Source organism: Lissotriton vulgaris, unplaced genomic scaffold, assembly GCF_964263255.1.
Source record: "Lissotriton vulgaris unplaced genomic scaffold, aLisVul1.2 SCAFFOLD_467, whole genome shotgun sequence".
NCBI lineage: Eukaryota > Metazoa > Chordata > Amphibia > Caudata > Salamandridae > Lissotriton > Lissotriton vulgaris.
This window is the reverse complement of record NW_028253837.1, coordinates 165,122-177,315: the sequence shown is the minus strand read 5'-3', so window position 1 is coordinate 177,315 and position 12,194 is coordinate 165,122. Positions and strand designations below refer to the sequence as shown.

Below are 12,194 nucleotides of genomic sequence, written 5' to 3'. Positions count from 1 at the left end.
GCTGAACAATTAGGAGGAGAGTGGGGCGGTAAACTCAAACTGCGGGACATTTCAGAAAAGCTATTGCTGTTGGCATGTACTTGTGTGGAATTTTGCTCCACCCTTTCTGCATTCTTGAATCTTCACTTATACTATTAATCAAAATGATTTATTTGGCAAAAAGCCATATTAAGACACGTATACTAATATTTTTCATGCACAGCTTTGAGAAATGTACTAATTCCTCTACTACGACTCGTGCCTAACTTTCTCGCTTGACCCGAAGAAGCACACTATCCTGACCCTCTTATTACCACAGTAGCCAGTAATTTAAAATGATCACCTTGGTTAACCCCCTTGATTTGTGTTCCTTTCCCTTCTCTTTACTAAGCTATATGTTTTGGTATCTCTGTCAAAATATCTTTGGAAGCAGCAAGGCTGCTGCCCCCCACCCCCCTCCTCCCCTTCTGCTTCCTTGGGTTTTTATTCAGATTTGGCCCTTGGGGATCCGGACCACAATCACCCGTACCCTTAATCATACCCTAGAAGGCTAAGAGGCCCAGGGGCTGTAGAAGATTTGGCTGTGGACTCCTCAGAATTTTTCAGTAGAATGTTTAGAACCCACTCAGTCTCACATTCAGCTGCTCGTGCTACGGACAGGAGCCGGCAGTTTCAATCAGTTTCTTCTCAAACATCATTAGGACTCCCTGATAAAACATTGAAATCTGCAAACTCGCTTGTGTCTGCACCACTTGGCACAACTCCTTTGTTGCCCCAGCTCGACATTAGCCGGTTTCGCCTGTCTTGCCTATACAGCCTATGTGCGAATACGTCCTTTTAAAGATCTTGCTACAGACCGCACCAACTGTCCATACAACATTGTATGTGTATGCAGAACTACACCGTTTCAGCCCTTGCTCATTATCGGATTACTTTTTTTTTCCAATGTCGGTTCCCTGTTAATTATGTTTGGCTTTCTTATTTATTCTATTGTATTCCCTCCCCTGAAATATAGTTTTTTGATTTTTACCTAGCTTGGTGTATGCTTTAACTGTTTACATAATAGAACTTTTTTTTTCTTTTCATTAAATGTTTAGCTATTCATTGGAATCTATATCTTGCTCTTCAAAGCTCACTCGCTCCTCAGCAGAGCCACAAGTGCTGAATGCTGCTATGGTGATGCCCTAGATGTTGCCCTGCTCCACTATCCTTTGCCGTTTCTTCGCATGGTGGTAGCTGCTATGGCTTCGCCAATGCAAGAAGCTTTTAAATTCCCTGTCATTGGCAGTGCCAATATCAGTAACTGACCATGTTAAAAGTATGAAAAAACATTGTATTTTGTACCTGAAAATGGGTGCCTTCTTGTGTGACACAAAGTGAATTGCATCATGTGCATTGCCGTGACAATCAAAATAATGTTGCATCTTGCAACATGTTGGCCATCTTGAAAGTATGAAAAACAAGATTTTCTACTCTTAAGGTGGCCGATCAGGCATTTGAAAAGCCGATTATGCCATTTGTCAACTTTGGCAAAACTAGACCAATTGGCTTTCCCATTACCTGTGCTGCTTTTCAAACATCAAAGGCTAGGGCAGTGGTGGCCTGAGACTTCTGAAAGTGGTGAGGCTAGAAGTAATTTGTAACCTCCACCTAGTCAGCAAAACGAGTGACACCAACTGACCCAATAGGGTGTCTTGCTTCTCGCTGAATGACATTGTCTCCACATTCACCAGGCAGGCAAATGAATGCTCATATGGTATCCAATAGCACAAACACAACAGCATAACTCAGAAGTGGTGGGGGCAGGGTCTTTCAAATGAAATGGCAGTGTACACTACTATGAAGCAATTGTGCCAAACCGTGTAGGAAATTGTTAGCCCATGCTGTAAAACGGAAAAATCAGCTGCTATAATTTCAAAAAGAAACCGTGCTTTTCAAACCATAAACACACAATTGGAAGCTCTGGACAAATTCTCAGCCCAGTTTCTTTTCTATACAGTTTGATTATATGCAAAAGCTCAGCCATAAAAGACTTGAGTAAACTCTTTAAGTAACCTAACTTTTTTAGTGACCTTAATTTCTGTTCTTTTATTTTATTACAGGAATTCAACAAATTGCTGGACAAAGCAGGTTGAGCTAATTGTCTACAAGAACTTGGAAGGCTCTTGTTATAATCCTACTACAATGTTCAGGCAACAACTGTTTGCCCAAGGCAACGATAGGATAAATTGTCCAGGCCTTGAACATTTTATAACACCAGAACAGGCCCATGTTGTGTGGTTAAAGGTAAATGTTAAGATTTTGCATCCAAATCTATGAATGTCAGTTTTTACTGAAACGAATCTAGACGCTGCACAATCATTGGATTGTTGGTATTCCTACTTTTAACTTGCAAACCTACCATATGATATGTGAGAATTTGTATTCTAGGCACATTAAGTTTTCTGACACACTATCTGAATATGTAGGTGATAAAAGCTGTTGGCTGTATTTTAATTTGTCAACTGTAAATTGCCTAATTCTTGTTGATAGGCTAGATACTTTTTAAGATTCATATTTACATTCCTAACTGCCATTGTCCTAAACACAATGATGAACATAATCTTACAATATGTGGACTTTTAATTGATAACTGCATGTATACCTACATGTTTACCAATGTATGCAGAATGAAGGATCTATGCTCAAAATTGTATGCCCCATAAGCCCTCCAAAGGCTATTTTCACATAGTCACACTGATTATGAAAGACATTGAAATTTTAATGGGGAATGATAAATACTAACAATATGGTTTTAAATGTACCTTAACTCCTTCCCTATCCAACCTCTGTATTACCAGCTATCACAATCAGTTCATTAGTTCTCTTATCAATGCAGGAACAATGAATCCGTCTGCTGGAATTTGACCTTTTGAACTACAGGTTACACACAGATCTTTTAATCTGATATATTAACTCACTGAGTGAGGCCTCTTGTCACAAGAAGTCTCTTAATATTAATTAAGCCTCTGATTATTTCTTCCACTCGAGAAATTGCTTGATTTTATAAAATATAAAGAAAACTCAGCTGCCTGCCTGTGCGCTCTAATCTTTGGTGGCATGGAATGCTTCACTATTTTATTGACCGTAAAATACTACATTGAAAATAATTTCATCACTTGGGAAAAAAGACTATAAACTTACCATTAGGTAGAACGATCTGAATGGCCCCATCCTGTGTCGATTTGCTCGCTTCTTCCTTGCTAGATGTTACTGGTCTGAATTATGCCCGATGATCCACATCACCAGGATTCACTCCACTTTGGATAGATCCTGTATTGAATAAACTAAGTAGTCCTCTGAGGTTTAATGTAGATATGCTAATCTTTTAGCAGTTGAGAGACTTGCACTTTTTTCTCCAATATGGTGTATGCATGGAACATCTTAGTTGTTTTTACACTCGTTACCACTGTATCTTTGTAGTGTCTTGAACATCTTTTACTGCACCATATGATTTCTATTACCGGTTTACTTCCATAAGCAATGTTACCTCAAATGTGTCTTCATAGCCTGGTCTTTGGTAAAATCATGTAAAATAATTATGTTTTTGTTTAGGAATGTCATCCTTTGAATATTGACGGCAAAGGAATTAAACCTTTTGGCTTTTCGCTTCAAATAGAAAATGTGACTACGGCAGATGAAGGAAATTATGCATGCAGTATATCACATTACCATAATGGGGAGCTGTTTAACGTCTCTCGGGCTATTGAAGTGGAAGTTAAAGGTAAATGCATTTTACATGTCTCTTCTAATGACATAACCAAACACTGATTATGTAGCACTTACAATGTATATAGGAAAATCAGCTTGCATATTGATTGGGTCGTCAAGCTTGTCCTTCAGATTGTTTAGCTAATTGTGGTCCGATTTTAACATAGACAGCAGAGGGACAAAGTAGCATGGGAAGTGTTTAAGTGCATGAACGTTCCTGTGATAACAATGTACCATGGCTTTTTTATGCCGATGAATGTGATATTAGGAAAATTGTGAAAGGATGTCTGCAGGAGAAGACATGGGAAGTTTGTGGAAGAATTATGGATGATACATTTGGGTTGCAGAGCACAGATGAAATTAAAACTGATGTCTATGTTGCAGACAGACTAAAGGGAGCAAGTAAGCCAATTTTCACTATTATGGCCGTTGTTGGTGAAGGTTGCCTTAGTTCGAAGTTACAGTTAGTACGTATTTCAGTATTGTATCGTGGAACATGTCTATATGGGTGAAAAGAACTTTGTACAGGATAGGAATATCTTCAAAATGGCATAGTGAAATAAGTGTATTTATTTGCACTTCATTCACAGGCTTGGGAACCAAGGTACCATGGTTTATCAATATGCAAAAAAGTTAGAGTGCTTAATGTTTGGACTAGCACATTTGACCCACTTTTCCTTAAAGACTGGATTCACAGATCATAACCAAGATTTTGATGCAAACATTTCTCCTTTACATGGTGTGTTCATGTGTGCTTAGGTAGTTAGGTAATCTAAAGCATATTATGATCTAAAGCACATGCTTTTCTTTATATCGGCTGGTGGGTTCTCTGGTTTGCTGTGCAGTGAGATGCGGTAGTGTCGGTACATGGTCCTCCCATTTGGCGCAGATGCAGTGTTCATGATAATAGAAAGTGTCTGCTTGTAGCCCTAATTGAGTTGCTGGAAGTTGCAGTTGTGCCTACAGCACAGACGGCCGGCCCACTAGGACTTCCATGATACCAGAGTTCCTACTGTGGCTGTCACTAGTCTTGGAGACCACAGTTTTAAGTCTCACTTGTGACAGTCAAGCGCTCTGTTTTGCGAGAGATATTGTATGCAGTAAGGGGCTTGCAGCTTGCCCGTTACTTACCATTTGTTGGCTTCATTGTCACTCTTATTTGTTGCCTACTCATTGGCCAGCACGTGATGGCTTCCATGTCGATACTGGTACATGCTCCAAGCAAAAGAACAGATTGTTTCAGCATCATTGTTGTCCTTCCACCGATAGAGTTGTGATTGAGGCACTGCTTTTATTTTTTAATTCTCATCCTTATAGAATGTCCTCCCATTTTCACTGTTTTACTATGCCACACACACACACACACTTCAAAGAATCCATTTTCTCCTTTGAAATGGATGTTTTTTTGTGAAAACAGATATCTGTTAACATAACATTGTGACACCAGATGTTATGTCCTTCCAAATGTATTTTCACTAAGACATGGGTGCAATTGCTTTATTTATGATAGGATTACACATTTCTTTCTTTTCCCTTTATTGAGAGATTAACAGATATGCTTCGAACCACAGGGGTGCGGTGCCTAACAAGCATTGGCAAAACCAATAGGTCTCACTATTGAGACTATTGGCTCTGACATTGCTTTTTGCTCATTCTGCGCAGCATGGGCATTGCTGACTTAGGAAATGATTTGTAGCCATGTTGTATAGCAGTGTGGCTGCTGTGCAGCATGGATAAAAAAGGACTATGATGCATTCTCTTAATAAAACATACATTCGCCCTGGCTGTGTCATAACACATGCTAAATTGGTTTTCACCCCGCTGCAAAGCATCTGTGCTGCTGTACAGAATGGCTAGAAAACATTGCCAAAGACAGTTGCTCTCATAAGACCGATTAGCTTTGCCAATGCTTGTTTGGGGTTGTCCTGAGAACAGTAAATGTCGTACCGCAAAAATTGTAGAGCGTCCAGTTCTTTGGTACCATTTTGAATGATCGACAATGGAGTATTCAGGGGAGTTGATTTGATAAAATATTCACTTTTCCAAGGGACTGGGTGGAATCCATGCGTCGTGGAATTTTTGGTGCCATGGATTTAGGTGACAAACGAAGGCACTGTTCTCTTTATATCAAAATTATTTGCCTCTCTGTTTATGCCAGTGTTTGGGTTCTAGCAAGGATCTGATTTTCCCACCTTTCCACAAATCTGCCTACAATGGCTGGAAGGAGGTGTAAAGTGGTAGTTCCAGGGTCTTTTTCAAATATTGACACTCTTCTTTCTCAGGTAGTCAGGGAGTTACCATAGTTTTTGTGGGTAGGCTGGAGGTGAGGGTGCAGAGTTTTAGTTGAAGTTTTTGTAGATTGCTTTGATTTTGTTGATGAAGAATTTCATAAGGTTCTTGTGAATGGGGTGATGTTGTTAGTGGTAGAAGATGTTGAGGCGAAGTCTTTAATCAATGTGAGTTCTTTGCAGCTGATGGTGCTGCTGCTAAGGTCGTCCTTTTGGCATATCTAATTATCTGGTGGTAGCCTGTCTCAGGACTAATTTGTAGGTTTCCTTGTTGTTTTGATGGCAATTTGTTCTCCATCTTCTTTTTAGTTGGGTGCAGTGGTGTTTTGTTGCACAGACTTCTTCAATTGACTAGATTGCCTGCTTATGGGTTCTCTTCTGTGTTTACAGGGTACCAGGGAATTGGCACATTTTGTGATCCACTCGTCGAGCTGTTTGATTTTGCTATTTAGGTCATTGTCAGGGATGTCAGTGTGTTGGACCAGTTTGATTCAGAGATGCTTCTCCAACTGTGTTTGACCGGGCTTGTGATGGTGGACTTTCTTTTGTTGATGGATGTTCATTTGGAATTGTAGGATGGCGTGATCAGACCAGGGAGAGTTAAGGTTGCTGTAATTTTGGTGCTGTTGAAGGTGGCGAAGATTGGGTTGTGGGGGTTTGCAGCAGAGTGTGTGGGACCGGTGACATGGTGTCAGGCCTAGGTATTACAAGCTATTGTGGAGTGTGGTGGAGTTGGTGTCTTGTCTTACAGATGGAAGTTGAAGTCTCCTTGTAGGATTTATTCTTTGGAGTCTGGTGAGGGGAGTGACGAAAGTTACAATGCTGTCGGTGAGGGTAGTTTGGGGTCCTGGTGGGTGGCAGATGAGGGTTCGGATGTACGTTGCTGAGATTCAAAGTGTGAAATCTAGGTGCTCCAAGTAGTGGGGTTGTTTGCTGTGGCGCAGTTGATGGACTCCTTAAAAGTTATAGCGATTCTTCCTCCAGGTTTGTGTTGACGGTTCTGCTGTGTGAATTTGTATCCTGCCAGGATGTCCATGTGTTGGTTGCGGAGTCTGAAGTCAGCCATGTTTTTGTAAGGAAGAGGGGGTCTGGAGCGTCGCTATCCAAAATGTCTGATATTCGTGGTGTGCTTGCTGAGTTAGCGGGTGTTGAGGAGCATGCATGATAGTTTCTTTGCATGTGGAGTGGGAGTAGGAGATGTGCTGTGTATAGTTTGAGAGGAAGGTGTAATCGTGGTCAGTGAGACTTTGCATGCTAAGTGTTAGCGGGTGCAGATGTAAGCACTGTGTGCTGTGCGGTGATGTATGGCAGCACTGTGTAGAGTGGGTAAATTGGATTAAGAGATCTTAGAAACACCGCAGGATAGTGTAGGGAGGCAGAAGGATCAGAGTTTGTGGTGCAGGGCATGGCCCAGGAGCAGGCAGGCTTGTGTTTGATGTGCCAGTGGTGCACCCGCTGCTCATGTGCACCTGCTCTTTATTATGCCCTGGGAGGGGTGCAGGGAGGGATTGGGTGGGGCTAATCGAGAGCGCAGGAAGGAACAGGTAAGGAGCAGTGAAGCGGAGACGGTGCGGAAAAATTGAGGGGGCGCGATTAGTGCAAGTTAACTGTTAGACCTGGCATCATTGGCGTGAGTTTCCTTCCATTTTGACGGATTGCCTCCTCTGTTTTGATATGTTTTTGCTGGATTTATGCTTTGGGCACTGTGCCACTGCTAATCAGTGCCACAGTGCAAGTGCTCCCTATGTTAAATTGATATACGAATTGGATTTTATGATTTATCTGTCAGCCCCTAGTACAGTGCACCATGAGTGCCCAGGGCTTGTAAATCAAATGCTGCTGGTGGGCTTGCAGCACTGGTTGTGCCACCCCCAGAAGCAGCTTGTAAAGTGTGTCTCAGGCCTGCCATTGCAAGGCCTGTGTGCAGTCTAGCACGGCCTTGTGGACTTGGCCAAGTGTACCCACTTGCCAGTCCCTAAACCATCCCTTTGCTTCATATTAGACACCCCTATGGTAGGCCCAAGGGCAGGGTGCATTGTAAGTATACAGTTAGGACATGCTCTTATGTGTGTAGCATGTTCTAATGGTGAATTACAGCCATTTTCGTTTTTCACTATTGAAGGCTACCTGTTCTCATAGGCCAAGAATGGGCAGTTAGGTCATTACATTCTTATCATCCTAACTGACTCAGGGAACATGGTAGAAATTTGTATTTAGTAAGCCTGAACTCAGAATAATAAAATACATCTTTTAGTACAGTTTATTTTAATATCCTGTGTTTGCAAATACCACTTTTAGAAAGCATGTATTTGCTTGCCTAACCATTTGAGCCTGCTTCTGCTGGGTTGTGTATTCCTTGTCTGGGTTTGTGAATGACAGGGCTGGGGAATTCCAGGAGACAGGCTGGGGCAGCCCAGTGGTTAATAGAGAGATCTGCATCTAGATGGGAGGGAGGAGTTGCACCTGGGACCTGAATGGAGCTGGGTCTTCCCTCTACAATGCTGGCTCCACCCCCTGTGGCTTGTCTGATGTCTCTGCCCTGCACTGTGAAAGGAGAGGAGGATTCATGTCGACAGAGTGCTCCAGAGCTGTATCTTCCATCCCCTGTGCTGGCTCCACCTCCTGTGGGGCGGCTGATGTCTCTGCCCTGCACAGTGAAAGGAAGAAGAATCATGTAAACAAAGTGCTCAGGAACTGGTTTGGACTAGGCAGATGCCCTTCTGCCTTCAGAGAACAAAGGATTTTGGGGTATAAATATTGGAACTCTGACCCCAAGAAATCAGATCACTTCTGAAACAAGAAACCTTTCTACCAAGGAGAAGATCCAAGGAAGCTGCAGGAGTTTGGACTGCCCCTCTGCCAGTGTGCTGTTTGCTGGGTCGGCCTGCAATGGTTGCTTCATTGCCAAGGGAAAGGTGAAGGAACTTTGTAAGGACTTTCATCTACAGAATATTCTCCAAGGGCTTGAACTGTTTTTGCCTCCTGCTGAAGTCTCAGGGACTAAAGAATTCACCCCCAGCTCCCTCCTGAATTTCCATGCTGAGAATTCTGACTCCAGTCACTTGCGTGGAGCTGGAAGCGCGACGCATTGAGAAGCGTGTCACCGCCGCAGCTGAAATCATCGCAGCACCGGAGAAGCGAGCCTTCGCCGCATCTCCCTTGAAGCGTGTGTTCATCGAAGCTGCCTGCTGTCGCATCACGGGAGAAGCATGACACAGTATAGAGTCGCCATTGCATGACCATTGCATCACCGGAGAAGCGCGTTGCAGGGCCTGTCGCGGCTCCAAAGTACAGAGTCGTCGCAAGGCTGCCAGGGCGTCATCACATCGTCATCGCATCGCCGCATTAAGGGCGCCATCTTCTCGCCTTGCAGCCGGATCGTCTCATCACATCAAGGCGCCACCTTGCGCACCGCAACGGGCCCGTAGGCCGAGAATGAGAATCTACGCATCACCTCCGCACCGATAAGGCTCACGACGAGTCCCCTACTCTGTGCAAGCCTTGAGGAAGGACACAAGCCCCCCCCCCCACCCCGGGTCACGGAACCCTTGCATATCCCCTTTTGCGAGCCTGTTGTTCACTTTGCGTTACGCATCCAGGTACTTTGTTGAGAACTTTGTCGCATTTAACAGCAACTTGAACTAAGAGACTTTAATAATCTTTTAAGCAATCTTAAGTGTAGTATTGTGGATTTTTGTCGTTTGTGGTCTTGTGTTTAAGTCTAAATAAAGAATACTTATTTTTATAAAACCTGGTTGTGTCTATCTGTAGTGTCTTCACTGTATACTGAGATAAGCCTGTCTGCTCGTGCCAAGCTACCAAGGGGGTGAGCAGGGGTTATTAAGGTGTGTAATCCCCTTATCCTGACTTAGAAGTAAGGGTTCCTATTTGAACAAAGGTGAATACCATTGCCAACTAGAGACCCCCAGATCTAACAGTAGCGTATAAGACAGGAAGGTGATTGTGTGGAGGAGCACAAGGAGGATGGAGGGAATGTTAGAGGTGGGGGGGAAGGCAGAGCACTGGGAGGAGGAAAAAAAGAAGGTACAGAGTGAAGAGATCCAAAAAGGGTTAACATGAGCATAAAGGTACAAAAGGGTGAGAAAGCCAAAAGTCAAAACCATGGCAATGAGTGAAAGGCAGAAGGGTGAGATAGAAAAAGAGCAAAGAGGCGGATGGCAAAGGCATGAGGGAGAGTGAAAGCGCATGAGTGGTAGAGGAAGCAGGAGCCTCAATGCGAAGAGCCTAGTCCACCAGTGCCTCTGTATTTCAGTGGACTGGTCTCAGATAAGTCAAGGGAGCAAGGCCTGGGGACCTGCTTAATTCAGTTAGCAGTTGGAATATTTTGTTCTTTTTTTAACGCCAGTCCAGCTCCTTGTCCTGAGCAGACAGTTTAAATCAAATGGGGTTGAAACGTGTCAACAATTCTACCAGGTGATAAACACTCACGGAGAGCCATTTTGAAAAGAATGATAGGATTCCTCTGAGTTTCCCAAAATTCCACAGCCACTTATCTCTGACGTGTCCCTTCATTTAAAGCACATAGGGGCAATTCCCTTAAATAATTTACCTGTATTCTCTTCTTTATAAATTATGAACCGGGACTTATGTTTTCTGTCTATTACCACAAAAAAGGGTTTGGCTCATTTTGTTTTTCCTTCTCTTTGTATTTTGTGTTAATGTCTGTTATGTATAAAATAATTGGTCGTTCTGTGTATGCCTATTGTGTGTATGCTGCTTTACATTAAATCTGTGCATGTTCATGTGAATAATTAAAAAAATATATATTTTTTTTAATGAAATAGAACAACGATCTCCTAATATGTTTTCTTTGTTCCTTTCAATGGCATCGCCATAAAATAGTTACACATGAAATATTTCTTTGTGTTTACTGATTTTGGGGTCCAACCCCCCCTTGTCTTAGGGGCCCACTTCTAGTTCCCTTGTCTGGGAACCATGTTTATTCATTTTTTCCTTCAGTGTTGGCATGATGGCAAGAAGGGAAGTTTTCAAGCTTAAACCAATTAGGCCTGCCAGTTATAGATTTTAGTGTTTTAGACACTTCCCTTCAGAAGGGCATTAATACCGACCGGTCCAGACCATATGCTAGAGTTCAGAAGCGTGTGTGTTGCATCTAGGGCTCTGACCATACATTAGGGTACATCCTTCAGATGTGAACATAATACAACTATAGAAGTGTTTCTGGACACACTTGCTATATATATATTGTTTACTCTGATCCTAGTTTTCATGAGGTGAAGCCCAATCCAAAGCCAATCAACCCAAAGTTACATAAAATTGTGTTATTTCCTTGTACCTTTTCCCAGTGTCAGAAGCAATTGCTACATCTTGTGTTGTGGGAGCTCCTTATTTTCACTTTTACCTGATGTGACGCAGCAGAGTGGCAAGATGATAAGCTATTGGAATCAACTCGGGTGGAAGGCCCTATATCGAGCTCAGCTCCTCTATTGAAATTTGGGAGCTATTCCTTTCGAGATTATATGCCCCCCAACCTTTATACACCCCCCCTCCAACACAGTCAAATCATTTCATTGAACAAACTCTTCTGCTTGCCTCTGAGGCTTTCCAGCCAAATCTAGGAAGACCCCACAGAGATTGGGTCAGCGTGTGTTATCTTTTTTTTTTTTTTTTAATACTTGTTTTCAGTTCTAGAAATAATAGTCCCATTGCATTGCAAACAGTCATCTTACATATCAATCAAATTGTGCCTGACCGGTACATACACAGTGATTAACATTATAGTGTTCTACATCATGGTCCAGACCAGTATCGGGTTAATCCAGCCCCACCCTCCACCCCCCACCCCTCACCACCCGTCTCGGGTATAAGGGTCCCAACTAGCTGTTTCTCCCATATGTAGCAATGGAACACGAAATAAGCAAACCTTCCTAGTCTGAAAGGGAAGTCTTGGAACTAATAAAAAGACACCCCCTCAGCCCACCCCCTCAGGCACCAATACAGCATCCACCTGTGTGTCAGAGGCCCCCCCGGCACTCTCAAAGTAGGTCCTTAGCAGCCCCCAAATGTCACATGGCTGTGACGTGGCCGGCATAAGACCTGCATATATTTCAGTGTTGGTGTTGCAGTGTGCCAGGCTACCCAGCCAATACTGCAGTTTAGGGGTAGACTTCCTGCCCCAGTGTAAGGCCACCTCCT

At 43.0% G+C, this 12,194-nt stretch overlaps 1 protein-coding gene across 5 annotated transcripts in view; it reads left to right on the top strand.

Moving 5' to 3' along the window:
* The window catches only part of LOC147660729 (interleukin-1 receptor type 1-like), a 158,059-nt gene that overhangs the window by 51,439 nt on the left and 94,426 nt on the right, over positions 1-12,194 (top strand). For all 5 annotated transcript variants that reach the window (XM_086951501.1, XM_086951505.1, XM_086951504.1 and 2 more), the window contains 2 exons: positions 2,082-2,265; positions 3,574-3,742. In XM_086951501.1, the coding sequence (XP_086807627.1) occupies positions 2,082-2,265; positions 3,574-3,742 (353 nt within the window). The remainder of the gene's footprint in view (positions 1-2,081; positions 2,266-3,573; positions 3,743-12,194) is intronic.